We start from the raw sequence: 25,596 nt of genomic DNA on the forward strand, positions 1-25,596 counted from the left end.
AGACACCTGCAGACCTGCTTCACCGCCTGTGAAGCGACTCCCCTGCAGGTGGGGAGCCAAGGGCTCAGACCGGGATCCTTCGGCCGGTCCTTGCGCTTTGTGCCACCTGCGCTTAACCTACTGCGCCACCCTCTGACTCCCAAACGTGACCCTCTTAACTGCAGTCCCCACCAGGTCAGTGACGTCGGCCACACTGACCCAGATGGGGGTGGATGGGGCACAGAGGGGTGGCTGGGTAGAAGGAACCCTGATTCTCAACCCAACCTGCCAGAATGGCTTGAGGAGAGGCGCATATATATATTTTTGCTTCAGGGTTATCACTGGGCTCAGCACCTACACTACGAATCCACTGCTCCTTGAGGCCATTTTTTCCCATTGTTGTTGCTGCTGTTTTTGTTGTTGGATACGACAGAGAGAAATGGAGAGAGGAGGGGAGAGAGAGGAGGGGAGAGAGAGGAGGGGAGAGAGAGGGGGAGAGGAAGAGAGACACTCACAGCGCTAATGCCTGGCCTCCCCAAAATAACTTTCTAGGGAGTCAGGCAGTAGCGCAGTGGGTTAAGCGCAGTGAGTTAAGCGCAGTGGGTTGTGCATGTGGCGCAAAGCGCAAGGACCGGCATCAGGATCCGGGTTCGAGCCCCCGGCTCCCCACCTGCAGGGGAGTCGCTTCCCAGGCGGTGAAGCAGGTCTGCAGGTGTCTGTCTTTCTCTCCCCCTCTGTGTCTTCCCCTCCTCTCTCCATTTCTCTCTGTCCTATCCAACAACAACGACATCATCAACAACAACAATAATAACTACAACAGTGAAACAACAAGGGCAGTAAAAGGGAATAAATAAATACATTATTTTTTTTTTTTTAAAAAGGGCTCTCTGGAGTCCTTTGGTCGAATATCTCACCTGGACAGTGTGTTGCTTTGCCATGTGGGTGACCCGGGTTCGAGTCCGGCCTCTACCATGTTGGAGGGCACTTTGGGGCTGGGATCACTCTTTCTGTCTCTGGCTGAAAAAGTCAGCCCAGGAGGGGTGCACCGAGTTAAAGACACATAGTACTGAGTGTAAGGACCTGGCTGAGTGTACTTGTTACAGTGCATAAGGACCCAGGTTCAAGCCCCCAGACTCCACCTGCAGGGGGATAGCTTCAGAAGCAGTGAAGCAGGGCTGCAGATGTCTATGTCTCTATCTCCCCTTCCCTCTCGACTGCTGGCTGTCTCTATCATAGAAATAAAGATATAATCATAATTAATAATAATAAAAGTAATCTGTCACTTGGTTAAGCTTTTCGGTCTGGGGCCGCAGGCAGAGGCAGACGGAAGGTTTGGGCGCCCTCTGCTGGACAGTCCCGGGAGGACTCTCACTGCTGAATTACCCACACAACTCCAAAATTTTTCTTTATTATTATTGTTTTTTAAAAATATTTATTCCCTTTTGTTGCCCTGGCTGTTTTATTGTTATAGTTATTATTGTTGTTATTGATGTCATCATTGCTGGACAGGACAGAGAGAAATGGAGAGAGGAAGGGAAGACAGAGAGGGGGAGAGAAAGACAGACACCTGCAGACCTGCTTCACCGCCTGGGAAGCGACTCCCCTGCAGGTGGGGAGCCGGGGGCTCGAACCGGGATCCTTTGGCCGGTCCTTGTGCTTTGCGCCACGTGCATATAACCCGCTGTGCTACCTCCCGACTCCCTTTTCTTATATTTTTAATACTGGATAGACACAGAGAGGTACTGAGACAGAGACACCCGCAGCCCTGCTTCACCTCTCGTGAAGCTTCCCCCCTGCAGGTGGGGACTAGGGGCATGAACCCAAGTCCTTGCACACTGTAATGTATTTGCTCAACCAGTACACCAATTCCTGGCCCCTTTATCTCAGTTTCTCTGTCTGTCTGTCCCTCTCTTCCTCTTTAAATATATATATTGTGCCTCCAGGGTTATTGCTGGAGCTCAGTCGAATCCACTGCTCCTGGAGGCTATTTTCCCCCTTTTATTGGCCTGCTGTTTTATCATTGTTGTGGTTATTATTATTGTTGTTACTGAATGAGAAAGATAGGAGGATATGATACATGTGCTTCTAGGGATTGAACTAGGGACCTCTTGCTTGAGAGTACAATGATTTATCCATTGCGCCACCTCCTGGACAAAACATAAAAAATATTTATTTCTTTTTGTTGCCCTTGTTTTATTGTTGTAGTTAGTATTGTTGTTGATATTGATGTCATTGTTGTTGGATAGGACAGAGAGAAATGGAGAGAGGAGGGAAGACAGAGAGGGGGAGAGAAAGACAGACACCTGCAGACCTGCTTCACCGCCTGTGAAGCGACTCCCCTGCAGGTGGGGAGCCGGGGGCTCGAACTGGGATCTTTGCGCTTTGCGTCACCCGCTCAACCCGCTGTGCCACCACCTGATTCCCTAAATTAAAAAAAAATTATTATTGGGTAGGGAAATTGAGAGGGGATGGGGAGAGAGACAGACCCCTGCTACCACTTGTGAAGCTTTCCCCCTGCTGGTGGGAACCAGAGGCTTGAACCTGGGTCCTTACACACTGTAGTGTGTGTCTTTTTATTTATTTTCCCTTTTGTTGCCTTTCTATTGTTGTTGTTGGATAAGACAGAGAGAAATGGAGAGAGGAGGGGCAGACAGAGAGGGGGAGAGAAAGACAGACACCTGCAGACCTGCTTCACCGCCTGGGAAGCGACTCCCCTGCAGGTGGGGAGCTGGGGGCTCGAACCAGGATCCTTGTGCTTAGTACTACGTGTGCTTAATCCAATGCACCACTGCCGGGCCCCCTCCTTCTATTCTTCTTTTATAAAGATTTTATTTATTTATGAAGATGGTAGATGAGAGAGGGAGAGAGGGAGGGAGAGGGAAAGGGGCTGGGGAGACAGCATAAGGGTTCTGAAAAAGCTTTCTTTTTCTTTTTGCCTCCAGGGTTATTGCTGGGGCTCAGTGCCTGCACTAGGAATCCACTGCTCCTGGAGGCCATTTTTTTCCATTTTGTTGCCCTTGTTGTTTATCGTTGTTGTTGTAGTTATTCTTGCTGTCGTTATTGTTGGATAGGACAGAGAGAAATGGAGAGAGGAGGGGAAGACAGAGGGGGAAAGAGACACCTTGCAGACCTGTTTCACCGCCTCCCCTGCAGGTGGGGAGTCCGGGGCTCAAACCAGGATCCTTATGCCGGTCTTTGCGCTTTGCGCCACCTGTGCTTAACCCGCTGCGCCACTGCCCAACTCCCAGTGTGTGTGTTTTAAGCAGGTGCACCACCGCCTGGTCCATCTGATCAGTTATTTATGAAATAATCATTGCACTCCCGTGCACCATCTCCCAGGCTGCAATTTTTTTGTATATATATATATATATATATATATATATATATATATATATATATATACACGTTTCTTTTTATTAAAAAGACTTGCTAGGGAGCGAGAACCAGAGCTTCCCTCTGGCACATGCAATGCCAGGGATGGAACTCTGGACCTTGTGCTGGAGAGTCTCTGCTTTCGAAGTCCACTGTGCCCTCTTCCTTTCCCCGCGGTGGCACTCGTGTGACAGGCCGAGAGTCCCAAGTCTGACATTCAGGACTCAAGTTCAAGTCCCCGTCCTGACCACTAAAACAGGTGCAGCTGGCAGCGGCCCTGGGGGAGGGGGGGCACCAGCCTGGGCACAGCCCCTCCAAGTGGGGGTGATGGAAGGTGGGCGCTCAGGGGTGGTCTTCCCCCCAATTCCCCGCCCCCGCCCCCGCCCCCGAGTCCTCCCATCCGTCCTGGGACATTCAGAGCGGCGAGTAGACAGGGCAGTCCCCCTCGGCGGCCGGCACAGGTGCTGCAGGATCCAGGGGCGCAGGGCAGGGGGGCCCCGGTGCGGGCGGGTCTGGGCGCTCTGGGCGCTGCTGGTCAGCGGTTGAGGCCCCGGGGCGGTGCTCCTCCAGGTGCTGGGTCATGGCGGCCCGCGAGGCCGTGGCGAAGGCGCACTGCATGCACGAATAGCGGCCCCGCGTGTGTTCCCACACGATGCGGCTCGGGGCCGCGTGCCCTGCGGTCAGGCGGGCATGTCAGTCCCTGCACCGCGGCAGCCCGAGCACCCCCCTGGAGCATGGCCGCGGCCCCTCCCCACCTCCCCATCGGCTGCAGGGGTGCTGGCGGGACCCCATTAGTCCTTGAAGGGGTCCCACCCTACTTTCTTCTTCTTTTCACTTACTGAATAGAGACGGCCAGAAGTCGAGGGGAAAGGGGAGACAGGCAGAAAGGGAGAGAGAGAGAGAGAGAGACAGACAGACACCTGCAGCCCTGCTTCATAGCTCGCAAAGCTTTCCCCCTGCAGGTGTGGACTGGGGGCTCAAACCCCCTGGTCCGTGATGAGGTGTGTTATCACCCGTGGATAGAGACAGAAATCAAGAGGGGGTAAGAGAGAGGGAGAAAGAGAGATCCCAGCAGTCCTGCTTCACTGCTCTTGAAGCTTCTTCCTCCCTGCCAGGTGAGGATCAGGGACTTGAACCCGAGTCTCTGGGCACTGGGACGTGTGCTGTTTACCACGTGCGTCACCAGCTGGCCCCATTATCGTGATGAGACGTTTCCTTTGCTTAATGAGCGAGACCGGAGCCCTTGCTCGGCTCTGGCTGCTGGTGCTGCTGGGGCTTGAACCTGGGACCTCAGAGCCTCAGGCTGGAGAGTCTGTCTGCAGAACCCTCCTGCTGTCTCCCCAGCCATATCTGCATTATGATGATCATCATCACTTTTGAGGGGGCGCCTTGACTTTTCCCTCCAGCCCCCCAACACCCAGCTGTGGCGGACACGTGCGTTTCCAGCAGAGACACCTGCGCGCGGGCGGAGGTGGCGCGGACACGCGGCTGACCCCACAAGAGCCGTGAATTCTCAGGGGGGCACCGAGGATGGGAAGCCCCCCTTTCCACCCCCCAACCCCCCCCATCATCGCCGGCACGCACCTGCCGGCGCATCCGAGCCGCCCTGGGGCCTCCGCGGGCTGCCGCTGGCACCTGCGGGGAGCGAGGGGCGGCTCAGGGTCCGAGTGTGCGGGTGGTGGCGGCGGTGAGCCTAGGTCAGTTCCGGGGACCCCCACCCGGTCTCCCCGCCCCCCACGCACCTTGGCTCTTCTTCCAGACGGCGGCGCTGGACGCGGGCGGCCCGGGCGCGGCCGCCAGGAAGGGGCGCAGGCGCGGGGGGCTGGGGCCAAAGGGCGCGGGGTTCAGGTAGGGCTGGAAGGGCCCGGCGGGGGCGGGGCCGGGGGCGGGGGCCGGGGCGCCCAGGGGCTCGAGCAGCGGGAAGGGCGGGCCGGGGGCGGGGGGCTCGGCCTCCGGGGGGCGCTCGGGGGGCGGCGGTTCTCGGTCCAGGGCGGGCGGCGGCGGCGCGGGGCTGTGCGCGTGCTCGGCGCACACGTGCAGGTGCTTGAAGAGCGAGCGGTGCGTGCGGAAGCGCAAGAGGCAGTTCTCACACCTGGGGGGGAGCGGTGGGGGGCGGCTGCGGGCTTCCGACGCCCCTCGGGACCCCCCTCTTCCCCCACCCTGGGCCTGGGAACACCCGAAAGGCGGACTGGATTGCGATTGGCCAGCCCACTCACGTGGTCCAATTGCAGAGCCCCGCCCACTTCGAAGCCCCGCCCACTGGGAGGTGGCCAATGGAGACGCAGTGGGCGTGGCACGGAACCCCGCCCCTCAGGGAGTCTGAGCCAACGGAGGGCTGGCGGGAGCCTAGGTGGGCGTGGTCTGGCCCTTTAGGACTGGCTGGAGCCCAAGTGGGCGTGACCCACCCCATCCCTCCAGGCCTGGGGGCGGGGCCCTCTCCTGAAGCCACGCCCACTCGGGGGACCCCTGCCCCTCCCCGACCTGGGGGAGGGGAGGGGTGGGGGTGGGGGTGGATCCCAGTCAGGGAGCCACAGAGGGGGCGAGGGTCTCACTTGAAGTAGCGGTTGGGTTTGTAGTGCAGCCGGCCGTGGGCCACCAGCTCCTGCATGGTGGGGAAGGTCTCTGCGCAGCTCAGGGCCGAGCAGCGGAAGAGCTTGCCTGGCAGGGGGGCAGGGCGGAGGTCGAGGGTGGAGGACAGAGGGCTGCCATGGGGTCCCGCCTGCTCCCCGACTCCCCCCTCCAACCCACCCTGGGGTCCTCCTACCTTCCAGGGACTGTGTGGGCGGGCAGTGGGTGCGCAGGTGCTGAGCCAGCTCGCGGACGCTGGGGAAACTGAGGCAGCAGGCGGGGCTGGAGCAGGGGATCTGCTTCGCTGCGGGGATGCAGGAACGGGAGGGAAGGAAGGATGGTTGGCACCTGGCCCAGGCAGGAACCACTCCCATGGCCTCTAAACTGCCCCCCCGCATCTCACCACGGCACTGGAAGAAACTTCCTTTGACCTGCTATGCCTCTGTCTCTCTCTTTTATTACCAGAGCACTGCTCAGCTCCGGCTTATGGCAGAGCTGGGGACTGAACCTGGGTCCTTTGGTACCTCAGTAATGAAAGGCGTTTTGCATAACCATTATGCTGTCTCCCCAGCCCTAGGTCTGTCTCTGTCTCTTTTTTGCCTCCAGGGCTGTCGCTGGGGCTCGGTGCTGGCACTACGATTCCACTGTTCCTGGAGGCTATTTTTTTTTCCCTTTTGTTGCCCTTGTTGCTTATCGTCTGTCGTTGGATAGGATAGAGAGAAATGGAGGGTGTGTGTGTGTGGGGGGGGGGGGGGAAGACAGACAGGGAGAGAGAGACAGACACTTGCAGACCTGCTTCTCTGCCTGTGAAGTGACGCCCCTGTAGGTAGGGAGTTGGGGGCTTGAACTGGCCAATCTACTCTCTGTATGTCTCTCTCCCTCTTTTATTAAAAAATATTTATTTCCTTTTTGTTGCCCTTGCTGTTTTATTGTTGTTGTTATTGATGTCGTCGTTGTTGGCTAGGACGGAGAGAAATGGAGAGAGGAGGGGAAGACAGAGAGGGGGCGAGAAAGACAGACACCTGCAGACCTGCTTCACCGCCTGGGAAGTGACTTCCCTGCAGGTGGGGAGCCGGGGGCTCGAACCGGGATCCTTACACCGGTCGTTGTGCTTTGTGCCATGTGTGCTTAACCCACTGAGCTACTGCCGGACTCCCTCCAGGAACTTTTAAAAAAAAAGAAAAAAAAATCTTATTAATGAGAAAGACAGGAAGAGAAAGAGAGAGAGAGATCCAGACATCACTCTGGTTCATGTGCTGCTGGGGATTGAACCCAGGACCTCATGCTTGAGCGAGAGCTGACCAGGGCTCTGGGAAATAAACAAATCCCACAAATCAAGAAAAAGGCCGGGCCAGGGATGGTTCTGCAAACAGATTTTCCTTTCTGAGGCCCTGAGGTCCCAGGTTCAACCCCCAGCACCACCATCACCCAGAGCTGAGCAGGGTTCCGGGGGAAAAAATAATAGGGCTGGGGAGACCGCACAGTGGTCGTGCAAAGGACTTCTTCTGACTGAAGCTCTGAGGTCCCAGGTTCAATCATGTTATCTCCTTGGCCTAACCAGTTCTGTTTCCTGCTGATGTCCAGTCCTAAATGATGTCTTCTATTGACTGATTTTTTTTTTTTTAAAGATTTATTTATTAGTGAGGAAGATAGAAGGAGAGAAAGAACCAGACATCACTCTGGTCCACGTGCTGCCAGGGATTGAACTCAGGACCTCATGCGTGAGAGTCCAGTGCTTTATCCACTGGGCCACCTCCCGGGCCACAATTATTTTATTTATTATTATTATTTTTAAAACTTTTTAAAAAAATATTTATTTTATTTATTTATTCCCTTTTGTTGCCCTTGTTGTTTTATTGTTGTAGTCGTTGTTGGATAGGACAGAGAGAAATGGAGAGAGGAGGGGAAGACAGACACCTGCAGACCTGCTTCACTGCCTGTGAAGCGACTTCCCTGCAGGTGGGGAGCTGGGGTTCGAACCGGGATCCTTATGCTGGTCCTTGTGCTTTGCGCCACCTGCGCTTAACCCGCTGCGCTACCGCCCGACTCCCTATTATTATTATTTTTACCAGAGCCCTGCTCAGCTCTGGTTTATGGAGTGAGGGGTTGAACCTGGGGCCTTGGAGCCTTAAGCATGAGAGAGTCTTTGCAGAACCAAGATGGTATCTACCCTCTGCCGGATTTTTTTTTTTTTTTAAGATTTTATTTTTTTAAATCTTTATTTATTGGATAGAGACAGCCAGAAATTCAGAGGAAGGGGGAGATAGAGAGGGAGAGAGACAGAGAGATCTCTGCAGCCCTCCTTCACCACTTGTGAAGCTTCACCCCTGCAGGTGGGGACCAGGGTGCTTGAACCTCGATCCTTATGCACTGTAATGTATGTGCTTAACCAGGTGAGCCACCGCTCGGCCCCTGGAACATTTTATTTATTAATTAATGAGAAAGACAGAAGGAAAAAATGAGAAAGAGAGAGAGAGATAAAAAGAGACATCACTCTGGTCCATGTGCTGCCGGGGATTGAACTCGGGACCTCATGCTTGAGAGTCCAGTGCTTTATCCACTGCACCACCTCCCGGACCACTCTTTTTTCTTTCTTTGTTGCTTCCAGGGTTATTGTGGGGGCTCAGTGCCATCACTACAAATCCACTGCTCCTGGTGGCAATTTTTTGCCATTTTACTGGATAGGACAGAGAGGAACTGAGAGAGGAGGGGGAGGTAGCGAGGGAGAGAGACACCTGCAGACCTGTGTCACCGCTTGTGAAGCTTCCCCCCTGCAGGTGGGGAGCCCGGGGCTCGAACCGGCATCCTTGCACCCGCTTTGTACTGTGTGTGCGTAACTGGGTGTGCCACTTCTTGCCCACCTCCTCCCCCTGCCCTGTTCATTCAATGTGCCGGAGGCTCGAACTTGGGAGGTGTTTGTGGCAATAGCCACCGCTCCCTCCCAGAAGTTCCCCAAGCAGTGTCACCTGAGGACGGGCGCCTCCGGGGAGCCCTCAGGTCTTTGCTGGCTCTCTGGCCAGGCTGGCCGCTGTCCGGGCTGGGTGACGCGCCCTGCTGTGTCCCCCCTCCGGGGCCTCCGTGGTCCCATGCTGCTGGAGTTGTGGTCCCCCAGTCCAGGCCTGGCTCCTCCTCCCCCACGGTGGAGGGAACTGCTTCCTTCAAAGCTTGGGAGACTTCCTGGTCTTTCTCGCTGGAACTGGGCTCCACGGGGGCCAGTGGGTCGGCGCTGGGCCCCGAGGGCTCCTCCTCCTGGAGGAAGGAAGAGACAGGGCGAGAATCTCTCAGGGCACTAGGAGGGAGACATACCACACAGTAAGCTGAGCTTCCTCAGTTGCGAGGGTTCCTGGTCATGTGGTGCCCGGGTTGGAACTTGGGCTCTGTGAACGTGAATGGCAGTGCAGACATTTCCCAGTAAGTGATCTCTCCAGCCATGGTTAAAAAAAGATTGTTTGAGGTGGAGGATAGATAGCATAATGGTTCTGCAAACAGACTCTCATGCCTGAGGCTCCAAAGTCCCAGGTTCAATCCCCCGCACCACCATTAAGCCAGAGCTGAACAGTGTTCTGGTTAAAAAAAAAAAAAAAAAAAAAAAGGGAGTTGGGCGGTGGCGCAGCGGGTTAAGCGCACGTGGCGCAAAGCGTAAGGACTGGCATAAGGATCCCGGTTCGAGCCCCCGGCTCCGCACCTGCAGGGGAGTCGCTTCCCAGGCGGTGAAGCAGGTCTGCAGGTGTCTGTCTTTCTCTCCCCCCTGTCTTTTCCTCCTCTCTCCATTTCTCTCTGTCCCATCCAACAACGACGACATCAATAACAACAACAATAAAAAAACAAGGGCAACAAAAGGGAAAATAAATAAATAAATAAATTTAAAAAAAAAGATTATTGAAAAGCAGCAGACATAGCCGGATCTCAGTCTCTCAGTCCACAGCTGCCTTCCACACCAACCAAGAACGGGCAAGAAATACAGGGGACCTAGGGAATGTAGGCCTTTTATTTTATTATTTTTGTGGCACATTTTTTTTTTTTTTTGCCTCCAGGGTTATTGCTGGGGCTCAGTGCCTGCACTACGAATCCACTGCTCCTGGAGGCCATTTTTTCCCTTTTGTTGCCCTTGTTTATTGTTGTTATTATTACTGTCATCGTTGTTGGCTAGGACAGAGAGAAATGGAGAGAGGAGGGGAAGACAGAGAGGGGGAGAGAAAGACAGACACCTGCAGACCTGCTTCACCGCCTGGGAAGCGACTCCCCTGCAGGTGGGGAGCCGGGGGCTCGAACTGGGATCCTTACACAGGTCACTGTGCTTTGCGCCACCTGTGCTTAACCTGCTGTGCTACCGCTCAACTCTCCCCCATATTTTATTTTTAAAGATTTTATTTATTTATACCAGACATCACTCTAGTCCATGCCGGGGATTGAACTTGAGACATCATCCTTCAGAGTCCAATGCCTTATCCTCCTGGACCACTATTTAATTAATTTGTTGATTTTGTTTAAATCAGAGCCCTGCTCAGCTCTGGCTGATGGTGGTGCTGGGGATGGAACCTGGGACCTCGGAGCCTCTGGCAGGAGAGTCTGTTTGCAGAACCCCTGTGCCATCTCCCCACCCGTTCCTCTGATTCTTCTATCTCTATATCCCCAGGGCAGAAGGGGGTGCCTAGTAGGATTCACTCTTAGGGCTGAACAGTGCTGGGACAAAAAAAAAAAAAAAAGTGTTTTTAGAACCGTCAGCAGGTGGCGCTGTGGGCAAAGCATTGAACAAGTACTGAGTTTGAGCTTGCTCTCTCGCATATATTATTATTATTATATTTATTTACTGGATAGAGACAGGCAGAAATCGAGAGGGAGGGGGAGACAGAGAAAGAGAGACACCTGCGGCTCTGCTCCACCACTCGTGAAGTTTTCCCACTGCAGCTCGGGACCGGGGGGCTCGAACCTGGGTCCTTGTGCGCTGTGACATGTGTGCTCAACCAGGTGCGCCACCACCCGGCTCCCTGTGGCATCTATTCAAAACCAGAGTGATGCTCTGGTTCTCGCTTTCTCTTCTCCATCTCGTAAACGAATCATTAAATAGATTTAATTTATTGTTATTACTGATTTTAATGATTCTTTTTGCCAGGATCATTGCTCAGGCCTCGTTGATGGTGGTGCCGGGGATTGGACCGGAGACCTCAGCGTCTCAGGCAGGAAAGTCTTTGTGCATCACCAGTATGCTGTCTCCTCCATCCTAATAAATCATTCTTTTAAAAAAAGAAAAATTTGTTTTCAAACAGGGCAGAGAAAGATAGCATCATGGTTCTGCAAAAGACTCTCCCGCCTGAGGTTCTGATGTCTCAGGTTCAACCGCCAGAGCTGAGCGGTGCTCTGTCAAAAAAAAAAAAAAAAAAAAAGGATAAAAAGAAAATTCAAAATACAAACAAAACGTGATCCGGGAGGTGGTGCAGTAGATTAAGCACTGGCCTCTCAAGCGTAAGGTCCTGAGTTTCATCCCCGGCAGCACATGGACCAGTTATTTACTTTCTCATAAGTAAATAAATAAATTCTTAAAAGATCTATATAAAAAAAAGCAAGAAGACAGCATTGGAGATAGTTGTTGGGAACCGAAAAGTCAAAAGAGCAAAGGACCCTTTAAGAGGGGGCGTGACCAGAGCAGGAGTGGGCGTGGCCAAGCGAGCCCAGACCGGAAGTGAGGGGCGGGATTCGTCGGGAGTGACAGCCCGCGGCGGCCGAGAGCCCGGATGTGAGGGCGGGGCTGGCGAGAGGGGGGTGTGTGCGCGACACAGCTGCTCCCCGCCCGCCCCCGGCGCCTCCCCGCGCCCGCGTCCCCGGCGCCGCCGCCGCGCTCACCATCCTCGGGCCGGATCGACCTGTCGTTTCCCGCGGCTCCGGCGGCTCCGGCGGCGGCAGCAGCGGTTCCCAAGGCGGTCAGCGCCTAGCGTTCACGTCGGCGCCATTTTTCCCCTCCCGCTTCTCGCGAGACCGAGGGCGGGGCTTCGCCGGGCGAGGGGCGGGGCTTAGCCGAGCGAAGGGCGGGGCTTCACGGCCAGCGAGGGGCGGGGCTTAGCGGAGCGAAGGGCGGGGCTTCACGGCCAGCGGCTGGCGGGCAGGTCCTCCTGGAGGCCTCTCTTGTCCGTCCATCTTAATTTTCTTTTCTTTTCTTTTCTTTTCTTTCTTTCTTTCTTTCTTTTCTTTCTTTCTTTCTTTCTTTCTTTCTTTCTTTCTTTCTTTCTTTCTTTCTTTCTTTCTTTCTTTCTTTCTTTCTTTCTTTCTTTCTTTCTTCCTTCCTTCCTTCCTTCCTTCCTTCCTTCCTTTCTTTCTTTCTTTCTTTCTTTCTTTCTTTCTTTCTCCCAGTCGTTTATAACAAGACTTTCTTTACTGAGGTCTCCGGGTCACAGGTTTTAAACCCCAGAGATGAGTAGGGCTTTGGTTAAATAGAAAATAATAAAGGACGTGTGTGTGTGTGTGATTGTAGAATAGTTATGCCAATAGATTTTTAAAAAATATTTTTATAATATTTATTTATTTATTCCTTTTTGTTGCCCTTGCTTTATTGTTGTAGTTATATATTATTGTTGTTGATGTCGTCGTTGTTGGACAGGACAGAGAGAATTGGAGAGAGGAGGGGAAGACAGAGAGGGGGAGAGAAAGACAGACACCTGCAGACCTGCTTCACCGCCTGGGAAGCGACTCCCCTGCAGGTGGGGAGCCGGGGTTCGAACCGGGATCCTTACAGCCGGTCCCTGCGCTTTGCGCCACCTGCGCTTAACCCGCTGTGCTACCGCCCGACTCCCGTAAATTAATTTTTGTATCTTTATTTATTTTTTAGACAGAGACAGTGGATGGAAAGAGGTCCAAGTGTTAGAGCATTTGCATGTCACCACCATCAACCAAGGGCTGAGCACTGTTCTGCAAAAATAAAATAAAATAAAATAAAATAAAATAAAATAAATCCATCAGCCAAGGGCTGAGCAGTGTTCTGCAAAAATAAAATAAAATAAAATAAAATAAATAAAATAAAGAAGCATGCTAACACTGGGTGGAGGTGTTTGCAGGAGGCTTCTGCAAACTCAGGAAGGGTGGGGGGGGGAGTGAAGCTTCAGAAAGGACAGAGGCCTCAGGAAGCTGGGCGGGACTGTGGGGAGGAATGGGGGGGGGCAGGGTGCTGGTGGCTGAGGTTTTCTGGCTGCCTCTGAGGGCTGTGACCTAGATGCTCCAGCCGGTCTGGTAACCCCCGGATCACACCCACTCCTCCCTGAAAACCCCAGCATGGTAGCCAAGCCATCAACCAGCAGCCTTGCCCCCAGGAACCTAGTTCCTTGCAGGTGGGGTGCCATCTGTGACTCGGGCCGGAATATCCCAGTGGCAGAACATGGGGGTGGAGGGGGTACTGCGCGGTATGTTTGTGTGTAGAGGAGGAACATAGGTACCCTCACTCCTCCCTGGCAGCTGGAGAATGCTCAGCCTGCCCATACATCACATTCTCTCTCTTTCTGAATTATTATTATTACTATTATTATTATTTGCCAGAATATTGACCAGCTCTGTTTTATGGTGGCTTGGGGGATTGAACCTGGGACTTTGGAGCCTCAGCCATGAGAGTAAATTAATTTTTTTTTAAAATTTCAGATCTTTTTTGTTTAATCTTTTAAAAATATTTATTCCGTTTTGTTGCCCTTGTTTTCTTGTTGTGGTTATTATTATTGCTGTCATTGTTGTTGGCTAGGACAGAGAGACATGGAGAGAGGAGGGGCAGACAGAGAGGGGGAGAGAAAGACAGACACCTGCAGACCTGCTTCACCGCCTGGGAAGCGACTCCCCTGCAGGTGGGGAGCCGGGGGCTCGAACCGGGATCCTTACGCCGGTCCTTGTGCTTTGCGCCACCTGCGCTTAACCCGCTGCGCTACCGCCCGACTCCCTTCTTTTTTTATTCATTTATTTTTGGATAGATACAGGAGAAATTGAGAGGGAGGGATATAGAGAGGGAGAGAGAGATGCCTGCAGCCCTGCTTCAGCACTCATGAAGCTTTCGTCCTGCAGGTGGGGACCAGGGGCTTGAACCCGGTCCTTGTGCACTGTCATGTATGCGCTTAACTAGGTGCACCACCATCTGGCCCCTATTTAGTTTTATTTTATTGGATAAGGACAGAAAATTCTAGAGGAAAAGGGGAGACAGGGAAGGAGAGAGGGACAGAGATACTTGCAGCCCCGCTCCACCACTCTTGAAGCTTCTCCCTGCAGTTGGGGGCCAGGGGCTTGAACCCGGGTCCTTTTGCATAGTGGCAGGTGTGTCACCTCCTGAATCCACTTTGATTTTAAAAAAATATTATTTATTTACTTATTTTCCTTTCTGTTGCCCTTGTTGTTTTTTATTGTTGCTGTAGTTATTGATGTCATAGTTGTTGGCTAGGACAGAGAGAAATGGAGAGAGGAGGGGAAGACAGAGAGAGGGAGAGAAAGACAGACACCTGCAGACCTGAAGCGACTCCCCTGCAGGTGGGGAGCCGGGGGCTCGAACTGGGATCCTTACACTGGTCCTTGTGCTTTGCGCCACGTGCGCGTAACCCGCTGCGCTACCGCCCGGCTCCCCCCTGAATCCATTTTTTATTCATCCTAATCATTGTAAAGACAGAGAAATTGAGAGGAAAGGTGGGGGAAGGCAGGTGGTGGCGCACTTGATTAAGAACTCAAATGTGTGCAAGGTCCTAGGGTTAAGGACCCAGGTTCAATTCCCAGCACCACCGTCAGCCAGAGCTGAGCAGGACTCTGGCAAAATAAATAAATAAACAAACAAACAAACATATATATAAATAAATAAAATTAAAAAAATAAATGAAACAGACTCCCTAGTGAGAGGGAAAGGGAATAGAGTGGGAAGGAGACAGATAGATACCTGTAGCCCTGCTTCTCTGCTTGTAAAGTTTCCCCCTGCAGGTGGGGACCAGGGGTTTGAACCCCTGTGCACTGTAATGTGTTTGCTTTTCTAGCTTCTTCCCTTCCCTTCCCTCCTTTCCCCTCCCTTTCCTGTCCTTTCCTTTCCTTCCCTTCCCTTCCCCTCCTTTCCCCTCCCCTCCCTCCCCTCCCCTCCCTCCCCTCCCTTCCCTTCCCCTCCTTTCCCCTCCCCTCCCTCCCCTCCCCTCCCTTCCCTTCCCCTCCTTTCCCCTCCCCTCCCTCCCCTCCCCTCCCTTCCCTTCCCCTCCTTTCCCCTCCCCTCCCTCCCCTCCCCTCCCTTCCCTTCCCCTCCTTTCCCCTCCCCTCCCTCCCCTCCCCTCCCCTCCCTTCCCTTCCCCTCCTTTCCCCTCCCCTCCCTCCCCTCCCCTCCCTTCCCTTCCCCTCCTTTCCCCTCCCTTCCCTTCCCTTCCCCTCCTTTCCCCTCCCCTCCCTCCCCTCCCCTCCCTCCCCCTCCCCCCTCCCTCCCCTCCCCTCCCCCTCCCCTCCCCTCCCTTCCCTTCCCTTCCCTCCTTTCCCCTCCCCTCCCTCCCTTCCCTTCCCTTCCCTTCCCTCCCCTCCCTCCCTTCCCTTCCCTTCCCTTCCCTTCCCTTCCCTTCCCTTCCCTTTCCTTTCCTTTCCTTTCCCCTTCCCACCTTCTTTCTTACTTCTTTCTGTCTTTTTTTTTAAACCAGACTACAGCTCAACTCTGACTTAGGGGATTGAACCTGGGAATTTGGAGCCTCAGTCATGAGAGTCTCTTTATTTTTCTTTACCATTATGCTGTCTACCTCCCTACCCTGCTTTTCCACTTTCAACACCACCAGTGAGTGAATTCACACTTGTACCTGGGAAACGTTTATTGTAACATTAGGCCAGCCACATGTAGAAAACCCACCCCCGTTCTTCCCTTTAAGATTTATTGATTTATCCCCATGAGATTGAGAATCAGGGCCTCCCTCTGGCACAAAAGCGATGCCGGGGATCAAACTCAGGACCTCCTGCCTGAGAGTCCAACATTCTCTCCATGGCTCAGGCTCCAAGGCTGAGGATGTCCCCCCATGGTGACAGGACAAGACTGTTGTCTCTCACTCATGCAGTGGCTGGGAGGTAGGTTTGGCTGTTTATCCGTTTGAGACAGGATCAAGTGGGGACATGGGGACAGCAGGTGTGATGGGGTCAGCCCCCGTGTTGGCTAAAGGCCACATCATCAGGCCCTTGGCAGATGCCACCAAAGATATCTCAAGACTGGTTGGCGTGTAGAGGATCCTGGGCCCAGTCTCTCTCAGATCTTCTCCACGTAGTTTCCCGGGAAGAGACCCTCCTGACCGTGCAGTCGGCCCTTCCACCAGCCTGAGGGGTCTAGGGGAAAAGGAGAGAGCAAGAAGGGGATCCCCCAGCTGTCCTGCTGCCTGTGGGTCTCTCCTACTCAATGACGAGAGAGAAATAAAAGTTTAAAAAATCTTAGAAAGAGAGACGGGGGGAGTTGGGCGGTAGTCCAGCAGGTTAAGTGCACATGGTGCAAGCACAAGGACCAGCATAAGGATCCTGGTTCGAGCCCCCGGCTCCCCACCTGCAGGGGAGTCGCTTCACAGGTGGTGAAGCAGGTCTGCAGGTGTCTGTCTGTCTTTCTCTCCCTCTCTCTGTCTTCCCCTCCTATCTCTATTTATCTCTGTCCTATCCAACAACGACATCAACAATAATGACTAAAACAAGAAGGGCAACAACAAAAAAGGAAAATAAATAAATAAATATTAAAAAGAGAGAGAGAGAGAGAAACAGGAAGGAAGAGAGAAAGAGGCAAGAGATGGCTCAGCCAGTAAACTGTGCACTTCACCATGTGTGAGGCCTTGGGATTGATCACTGACACCTCCCTGGGTGCTGTGCAGGGTGCTGAGAGAGGAGAGACCCCACAGCCCTGCCCACCCTCCATGGGCTCCCTGGGTGCTGTGCCTGGTGCTGAGAGAGGAGAGACCCCACAGCCCTGCCCACCCTCCATGGGCTCCCTGGGTGCTGTGCCTGGTGCTGAGAGAGGAGAGACCCCACAGCCCTGCCCACCCTCCATGGGCTCCCTGGGTGCTGTGCAGGGTGCTGAGAGAGGAGAGACCCCACAGCCCTGCCCACCCTCCATGGACTCCCTGGTGCTGTGCCTGGTGCTGAGACAGGAGAGACCCCACAGCCCTGCCCACCCTCCATGGGCTCCCTGGGTGCTGTGCAGGGTGCTGAGAGAGGAGACACCCCACAGCCCTGCCCACCCTCCATGGGGCTCCCTGGGTGCTGTGCCTGGTGCTGAGAGAGGAGAGACCCCACAGCCCTGCCCACCCTCCATGGGGCTCCCTGGGTGCTGTGCAGGGTGCTGAGAGAGGAGAGACCCCACAGCCCTGCCCACCCTCCATGGGCTCCCTGGGCGCTGTCCATGATGATGCCACATGGTTTCGGTGATTAATCTGAGGCCCTCACACATGGATACTTTGCAGTTTACTAGCTGACACATCTTCTGTCATGTCTTTCTTTCCTTTTTTTTTTTTTTCTTTCTTTAAGATTTTTAACTTTATTTATTTGATTTGATAGGACAGAGAGAAACAGAGAGTGGAGGGAGGATAGAGAGGGCGGCGAGACAGAGAGACTCCTGCAGACCTGCTTCACCACTTGTGAAGCGTCCCCCCTGCAGGTGGACATCGGGGGGCTCGAACTCAGATCCTTGCGCTGATTACTGTGTGCACTTAATCAGGTGTGTCACTGCCTGGCCCCATGAAGGTCTTTCTCTTTGTGTGTGCATGTGCGTGTGTGTGTGTGTGTGCGCGCATGTGAGTGTTTGCTGGGTATTCACATGAGGGGGGTATCTGCACCCCAGTCTGACTTCTTCCTCCACCCCCACCCAGTTACACCCACCTTCCATGATGATTTCAATGACTTCGTTCACATTGAAGCTGAGTTCATCCACATCCTGACCCACATACTGGTACAGAGCCCGGCACCGGGGACCGTGTGTCCGTGGCTGGGGCTTGGGCCGGCCCACCCCGGGCACTGGCCTCTGTCCCACACTCCGCTTCCTCTGCATCCTGTGGGTGTGGTTGGGGGCACTCATCACAGCCCTCAGGGCCCTCTCCCCCTGCTTCTGCCCGCTGCCCGGGGCTACCCCCACCCCACTCCCTGTCCCCAAGTCCCACTTACCCAGCCACGCCTTGATCAGGCACATTGAGGAATTCCGTGTTGTGCTCTGAAGGGGGCTGTGCCCGGTGGCGCCTGCTGGCCCCCAGGGCTGAGGCTGGTGGGGCCTGGGGTCGCCGCTGGGAAGCCCCTCCAGATGGGATCTCGAGAGGCAAGGGTCCCCTCTTGGCAGAGGGAGGAACTCCATTTCGGTCCATGCCTGTGGATGTATCATGTCAAGGAAGGTTGCGAGAAGGAGGGACCCAGTGGAGATCCTTTTTTATTCTTATTATATATATTTTTAAAGATTTTATTTATTTATGAGAAAGATAGGAGGAGAAAGAACCAGACATCACGCTGGCACATGTGCTTCCGGGGATCGAACTCAGGACCTCATGCTTGAGAGTCCAAAACTTTATCACTGCGCCATCTCCCGGAACACTATTTTTATTATCTTTATTTATTGGATGTCTAGACAGAAATATATAGACAGAAAGATATATATATATATATCTTTATATATATATATATATATATATATATATATATATATAAATATCTAGTCAGAAATCAAGAGGGTGATAAAGAGGGAGAGAGATAGACACCTGTAGTCCTGCTTCACCACTCGCAAAGCTTTCTCCTTGCAGGTGGGGACTGGGGGCTTGAACCCGGGTCCTTGTGCATTATAATATGTGTGCTCAAGCAGGTGTACCACCACCCAGCCCCATGGGAGATTCTTTACGGTAAAAGACGTCTAGGCGGGGGTAGATAGCATCATGGTTCTGCAAAGAGACTCTCATGCCTGAGGCTCCAGAGTCCCAGGTTCGAGGAGATGGGGGTTTGAACCTGGGACCTTGCATGGTAAAATGGCCGCTAGCCAGGTTTACCACCGCCTGGCTCAAGGCAGACTTTTTGTGAGTAAGGGATCTTCAGGGATGAATAGGAGCTGAAGGGAAGTACAAACCTGGGGGGAATGACAGAATAGGCTTTTGCCCCAAGTCAAGGATGAGGATAAAAACATAAATGACTGTGGTTTGGGAGGTGGTGCAGTGGATAAAGCATCGGACTCTCAAGAATGAGGTCCTGAGTTCAAGCCCCGGCAGCACATGTACCAGATTGATGTTCTGGCTCTTTCTCTCTCTGTTCCTATCTTTCTCATTAATAAATAAATAAATTCTTTAAAAAAAAACAACATAAGTGGTTAAGTTGGCAAAGTAAGACAAAACTTGTGATGGGATAAAAGAGACCAGCGGCTCATTGGGGCTGCATTCTGAAAGAATTGGGGATATTAAATTAAGCTTTGCTTCCATCCCAAGTGAGATAGGAAGCTATGGAGAGTTCCAGAGAGGGAGAAAGAGAGGGAGACAGAGAGGGAGAGGTTCGACAGACAGAGAAAGAATGGCCCTGTGTTGCTGTTAGAAGTTCCAGAGAGGAGGCCCTGGACATGGAATCTCCACACATATTTCGTGGTGGCGTCTGCTCACCTCTGGGGGGTCCAGGAGCTGCCCTGGTAGGTGCTGGGCCCGACCTGCGTGGCTTTCCCTGGGTCATTCCTTTTCGTGTAGGCTCTGAAAGGATGGAGGAATTTTAGGAGGTGTAGGACCGTGGACTGGGGAGATAGCATCATGGTAACACAAACTTCCATGCCTGAGGTTCCAAAGGTACCAGGTTCAATCCCCCCACACACACTACCATCAGCTAGAGCTAAGCTTATTAAAAAAATAAATAAATACAAAAGCAAAATGTGCAGGGGTGATAACACCATAGTTCTGCAAAGAGGCAATCATGCCTGAAGCTTCAAAGGTCCCAGGTTCAAGCACTAGGACCTGGGTCCAAGCCCCTGGTCCCCACTTGCAGGGGGGAAGCTTCACGAGTGGCGAGCAGGGCTGCGGGTGTCTCTCTCCCTATATCCCTTCTCTCAATCTCTATCCAATAATAAATAAAAATATAAAAAAATATTAAGAGGGTGAGGGTAGATAGCATAATGGTTATATAAACAGATCCTCATGCCTGAGGCTCCAGAGTTCCAGGTTCAATCCCCCACACCACTATATGCCAGAGCTGAGCAGTGCTCTGGTTTAAAACATGTATATGTAATAGCCCCGCCCACAATTCTATTTCACATTAGCCCCGCCCCACATTCCCTTTGCCCCGAGTTAATTGGCTGTCCAGGAAGCGCTGCCCATCAATGCCACAAGACACCGCCCACCACCAGACCCCGCCCCTCTGGGGCCCGCCCATTCATTAGCTTTTATGGCCACGCCCCTCTAAAACTCTCCCATTTACTGGCTATCTATGGCTCCACCCACTGTGTCCTGATTGGTCACCCAGGAGCCACTCCCACACCACGACTATATGTCCCCGCCCCTTGGGTTCTGCGCAGACTCACTGGAGCTCTTGGGCAGCCCATCGCCCACGCTGACCACGAGGGTGCGGCCACTGGCCTTGAGCACTGCCAGGTCCCCTGAGCCCCGGGCGAAGGTGACGCTGCGGGTGCTGCCTCCGCCCCAGCCCTCCTTCTTCACCCGGAACTGTAGTCTGCCGGAACAGGGGGAGTTGTGGGGGGGAGCTTTCTGGGGGGGGTACCGGCCCTGCCCCGCCCCGTGGACCCCCGAGGGGAACACGCACGTGTCGCTGAAGGTGAGGGGCAGGGGCCGGCGCGCTGCCTCCTCGAAGCGTTTGCACAGCAGGCTGATGAGCTCCGTCTTGAACACGCTCTCCAGGAAGCTGTCAGCTGCATCTTCCTGGAGGATGAAGAAGTCGTCCTGCCGGGTGCTGGGGGGGAGGGGCGGGGCAGAGAGGGGACAGGTGAGGGGGCCTGGACAGGTGTCATGTGGCAGGGGACAAGTAAGAGAAGGCAAGGACAGGTGATTGCTGCAGGGAGAGATTGGCCCAGGTGGGGGAGTGATTGATGACCCAGGTGGGGTGTGATTAATTGTCCAGTTGGGAGAGTGATTAGTGGTCCAGATGTGGGACTGATTGATGACCCAGGTGAGGAGTGATTAGTGGTCCAGGTGGGGAGTGATTAGTGGTCTAGGTGGGGAGTGATTAGTGACCCAGGTGGGGGAGTGATTAGTGACCCAGGTGGGGAGTGATTAATGGCCCAGGTGGGGAGTGATTAGTGACCCAGGTGGGGAGTGATTAGTGACCCAGGTGGGGAGTGATTAGTGACCCAGGTGGGGAGTGATTAATGGCCCAGGTGGGGAGTGATTAGTGACCCAGGTGGGGAGTGATTAGTGGCCCAGGTGGGGAGTGATTAGTGGCCCAGGTGGGGAGTGATTAGTGACCCAGGTGGGGAGTGATTAGTGACCCAGGTGGGGAGTGATTAGTGACCCAGGTGGGGAGTGATTAATGGCCCAGGTGGGGAGTGATTAGTGACCCAGGTGGGGAGTGATTAGTGGCCCAGGTGGGGAGTGATTAGTGGCCCAGGTGGGGAGTGATTAGTGGTTCAGGTGGGGAGTGATTAGTGACCCAGGTGGGGAGTGATTAGTGACCCAGGTGGGGGTGATTAGTGACCCAGGTGGGGAGTGATTAGTGGCCCAGGTGGGGAGTGATTAGTGGTTCAGGTGGGGAGTGATTAGTGGCCCAGGTGGGGAGTGATTAGTGGCCCAGGTGGGGAGTGATTAGTGGCCCAGGTGGGGAGTGATTAGTGGTTCAGGTGGGGAGTGATTAGTGACCCAGGTGGGGAGTGATTAGTGACCCAGGTGGGGGTGATTAGTGACCCAGGTGGGGAGTGATTAGTGGCCCAGGTGGGGAGTGATTAGTGGTTCAGGTGGGGAGTGATTAGTGGCCCAGGTGGGGAGTGATTAGTGGTTCAGGTGGGGAGTGATTAGTGACCCAGGTGGGGGTGATTAGTGACCCAGGTGGGGAGTGATTAGTGGCCCAGGTGGGGAGTGATTAGTGGTTCAGGTGGGGAGTGATTAGTGGCCCAGGTGGGGAGTGATTAGTGGTTCAGGTGGGGAGTGATTAGTGACCCAGGTGGGGGTGATTAGTGACCCAGGTGGGGAGTGATTAGTGGCCCAGGTGGGGAGTGATTAGTGGTTCAGGTGGGGAGTGATTAGTGGCCCAGTTAGGGAGTGATTAGTGGTTCAGGTGGGGAGTGATTAGTGACCCAGGTGGGGGTGATTAGTGACCCAGGTGGGGAGTGATTAGTGGCCCAGGTGGGGAGTGATTAGTGGTTCAGGTGGGGAGTGATTAGTGGCCCAGGTGGGGAGTGATTAGTGGTTCAGGTGGGGAGTGATTAGTGACCCAGGTGGGGAGTGATTAGTGGTCCAGGTGGGGGAGTGATTAGTGGTCCAGGTGGGGAGTGATTAGTGGTCCAGGTGGGGAATGATTAGTGACCCAGGTGGGGAGTGATTAGTGACCCAGGCGGGGAGTGATTAGTGGCCCAGGTGGGGAGTGATTAGTGGCCCAGGTGGGGAGTGATTAGTGACCCAGGTGGGGAGTGATTAGTGGTCCAGGTGGGGGAGTGATTAGTGGTCCAGGTGGGGAGTGATTAGTGGTCCAGGTGGGGAATGATTAGTGACCCAGGTGGGGAGTGATTAGTGACCCAGGCGGGGAGTGATTAGTGGCCCAGGTGGGGAGTGATTAGTGACCCAGGTGGGGGAGTGATTAGTGACCCAGGTGGGGGAGTGATTAGTGACCCAGGTGGGGAGTGATTGCTGGCCCAGGTGGGGGACATCAAAGGTGAGTTCTCAGAGGACCCAGTGCAGGTGGGCCAAGGGGACAGGCTTTGTTGACAGGGGCCCTGGCTCAAGGCCGGTGTTGGTGACAGGCAGGAGGATAGAGAGCAGCAGCAGGGAGGGCAGCAGGGCAGCTAGGCGGTCAGGGCGCCAGCAGGGTCGGCTGAGGGCAATAGGCAGCCAGCCCCGTGGGCAGGTGGGGACCTGGCCTCACCTGAGTGAGACTCCTCGCAACGCCTGGATGTCCAGCCTCTTCTTCAGCACCTCCCGCACCTGCCCCTTCTCGGGCCCCTTCTTCACCTTCTCACGCCCGATGACATACACACACTTGGGTGTCAGGATCAAGTCCCTCTTGATGGGCTGCGAGGGGAGGAAGGACCCGAGAGCTGAGGCCAGGGGCCCAGGGAAATGGCAGGGGAGCTGAGTGCCCCCCAGGGAAGTCCACGCGTGCCCATGAGGGTGTAATGGGGGGACACCGGCTAGAAAGGGGCGTCTGGGCTGGTGAGGGTGTCCTTGCTCAATAAGACGTCCCCCTGGACCTGACCAGTGTGTAGTGGGGGTGCAGAGGAGTGGTGGGGGCAGGTGAGGGTCTGTCCAGCCTGGGCAAACACCTCTCTAAAGGCTGAGTGTGTCCGGAACAGGTGAGGGAGTGGCTGTGATGGGACAGGTGTATTCAGGCTAGGAGAGGTATATATTCACCTGTGTGCAGGTGTGTCTGGGCCAGGTGAGGGTGTGGCTGTGATGGTACAGGTGTATTCAGGCCAGGGGTATATATATTCACCTGTGTGCAGGTGTGTCTGGGCCAGGTGAGGGTGTGGCTGTGATGGGACAGGTGTATTCAGGTCGGGGGTATATATATTCACCTGTGTGCAGGTGTGTCTGGGCCAGGTGAGGGTGTGGCTGTGATGGGACAGGTGTATTCAGGTCGGGGGTATATATATTCACCTGTGTGCAGGTGTGTCTGGGCCAGGTGAGGGTGTGGCTGTGATGGGACAGGTGTATTCAGGCCGGGGGTATATATATTCACCCGTGTGCAGGTGTGTCTGGCCAGGTGAGGGCTCACCTTAAGTGGGGCTGGCCCCTCGCGGGCAGCTCACCTTGAAGCGCCGGTCGTACTTGGTGACCGAGTCGGCGAAGTCCACGCGCTCCCTCTTAGCCAGGAACTGCCGCAGCTCCGGCCGCTCCTCCAGCCCCAGGTAATCGCCCACGAAGTTGCGGTTCAGACTGTTTCTCCGACGTTCCTTTTTGTGCAGCAGGATGTTGGATGCTGTGGTGGGGACGGACGCAGGGGTCCAGAGGGCGGCCAGGATGTCACAGTCCGGCCCCTGGGGGGGCCTAAACCCATCCCCCCTCCTGTCCTTGTCCTTCAAACCCTACCCGCCCTTCTCCCGCGCCCCTGTCACCTTCTTCCCGCATCTCCTCGTATCTGCGCACAGCCACGTGGCGTCGCCACGCCTTCTGGATGGTTCTGGCAAAGCCGTCGAACTTGCGTTCTCTCACCTCCTCTAAGAGGAAGAGCTGAGCGAGAGGTGTGTGTGTGGGGGTCGTTCACAGGCTCTGGTACCCTTACCCCCAACCTATCGCACAAGCTCACAAGCGCCAGGCACAATTTTTTCTTTTTCTTAATTAAAAACAGTTTTTTTTGGGGGGAGTCGGGTGGTAGTGCAGCAGGTTAAGCACACGTGGCACAAAGCACAAGGACCCGCATAAGGATCCCGGTTTGAGCCCCCGGCTCCCCACCTGCAGGGGAGTCGCTTCACAAGCGGTGAAGCAGGTCTGCAGGTGTCTGTCTTTCTCTCCCCCTCTCTGTCTTCCCCTCCTCTCTCCATTTCTCTCTGTCCTATCCAACAATAACAACATCATCAACAACAATAATAACTACAACAATAAAACAACAAGGGCAACAAAAGGGAAAGTAAATAAATATTTTAAAAAATATATTAAAAAACGAACAAAAAAACACTTAAAAAAATTTTGCCTCCGGGCACTGGGGGTCGGTGCCTGCACTATGAATCCACTGCTCCTGGAGGCTGTTTTCTCCCGTTTGCCCTTGTTTATTGTCACTGTTGTTATTGCTGTCGTCATTGTTGGATAGGACAGAGAGAAATGGAGAGAGGAGACAGAGAGGGGGAGAGAAAGACAGACACTTGCAGACGTGCTTCACCGCCTGTGAAGCGACTCCCCTGCAGGTGGGGAGCCGGGGGCTCGAACCCGGATCCTTACGCCGGTCCTTGCGCTTTGTGCCACCTGCGCTTAACCCGCTGTGCTACTGCCCAGTGTCCAAAAACTCTTTTAAAACTATCATTATTTGCTCATTGGATAGACAATCAGAAATCGAGAAGGAAAAGAGAGAGAGAGAGAGAGAGAGAGACCCCTGCAGCCCTGCTTCACCACTAGCAAAATTCTCCTCCTGCAGGTGGGGACCAGGGGCTCAAACCCGGATCCTTGCACAATGTAACTAACATGTGCACTCAACCAGGTGCATCACTACTTGGCCCCAGACACATTTTTCTTAGGGGTCAGGGAGATAGTTCAGGGGTTGAACACAGAACTTTCTTGTATTATATATATTCTTCCTTCCTTCCTTTCTCTTTCTTTCTTTCTTTCCTATTTTATCTGTCAGGACAGCGAGAAATTGAGAGGGGAGGAGGAAGTAGAGAGGGTGAGAGACAGAGAGATGCCTGCAGCCCTGCTTCACCATTCCTGAAGCTTCCCCCCTGCAGGTGGGGACCGGGGGGCTCGAACCCGGGCCCTTGTACATGGTGATATGTGCGCTCACCCGCATGCACCACTGCCTGACCCCCGAGCACAGGACTTTCATGCCCGAGTCCCCAAGTTCAATCCCTGGCACCATCATAAGCCAGAGCTGAGCAGTGCTCTGATCTCTCTCCTCTTTTCTTTCCTAAGAATAAACAAAATCGGGAGT

General features: G+C 54.1%; 2 protein-coding genes across 3 annotated transcripts in view; both read right to left on the minus strand.

Moving 5' to 3' along the window:
* Positions 1-3,351: 3,351 nt before the first annotated feature.
* Positions 3,352-11,906, minus strand: ZNF414 (zinc finger protein 414). 2 transcript variants are annotated; one of them, XM_060181605.1, is made up of 7 exons: positions 11,761-11,906; positions 8,886-9,168; positions 6,116-6,223; positions 5,904-6,009; positions 5,094-5,443; positions 4,936-4,986; positions 3,352-4,025 (listed from the first exon to the last, which is right to left on the minus strand). In XM_060181605.1, the coding sequence occupies exons 1-7, from the start codon at positions 11,761-11,763 to the stop codon at positions 3,766-3,768; spliced, it is 1,161 nt and encodes a 386-aa protein (XP_060037588.1). In that variant the 5' UTR covers positions 11,764-11,906; the 3' UTR covers positions 3,352-3,765. The 2 variants fall into 2 exon arrangements, with proteins under 2 accessions (XP_060037588.1, XP_060037589.1); XM_060181606.1 differs by having other exon boundaries at positions 3,770-3,963.
* A 3,774-nt stretch (positions 11,907-15,680) lies between these two features.
* Positions 15,681-25,596, minus strand: part of MYO1F (myosin IF) — a 47,732-nt gene continuing 37,816 nt past the window's right edge. Inside the window, exons 20-28 of the mRNA XM_060181555.1 lie at positions 24,074-24,188; positions 23,768-23,937; positions 22,885-23,030; positions 20,617-20,763; positions 20,378-20,526; positions 19,473-19,556; positions 18,013-18,208; positions 17,731-17,900; positions 15,681-16,200 (exon numbers count right to left, since the gene is read on the minus strand). Coding sequence (XP_060037538.1) covers positions 16,124-16,200; positions 17,731-17,900; positions 18,013-18,208; positions 19,473-19,556; positions 20,378-20,526; positions 20,617-20,763; positions 22,885-23,030; positions 23,768-23,937; positions 24,074-24,188 — 1,254 coding nt within the window. The 3' untranslated portion in view covers positions 15,681-16,123. The remainder of the gene's footprint in view (positions 16,201-17,730; positions 17,901-18,012; positions 18,209-19,472; positions 19,557-20,377; positions 20,527-20,616; positions 20,764-22,884; positions 23,031-23,767; positions 23,938-24,073; positions 24,189-25,596) is intronic.

Source organism: Erinaceus europaeus, chromosome 23, assembly GCF_950295315.1.
Source record: "Erinaceus europaeus chromosome 23, mEriEur2.1, whole genome shotgun sequence".
In the NCBI taxonomy this organism is placed as follows: Eukaryota; Metazoa; Chordata; class Mammalia; order Eulipotyphla; family Erinaceidae; genus Erinaceus; species Erinaceus europaeus.

What these genes read in the sequence shown, in the direction of transcription:
- ZNF414 (XM_060181605.1), bottom strand. An exon ending in CCGGAGGCGCCCGTCCTCAG is followed by an intron (nt 6,224 to 8,885) that starts GTGACACTGCTT and finishes GCATCCCCGCAG; the next exon opens with CGAAGCAGATCCCCTGCTCC. An exon ending in CGTCTGGAAGAAGAGCCAAG is followed by an intron (nt 4,987 to 5,093) that starts GTGCGTGGGGGG and finishes CGCTCCCCGCAG; the next exon opens with GTGCCAGCGGCAGCCCGCGG.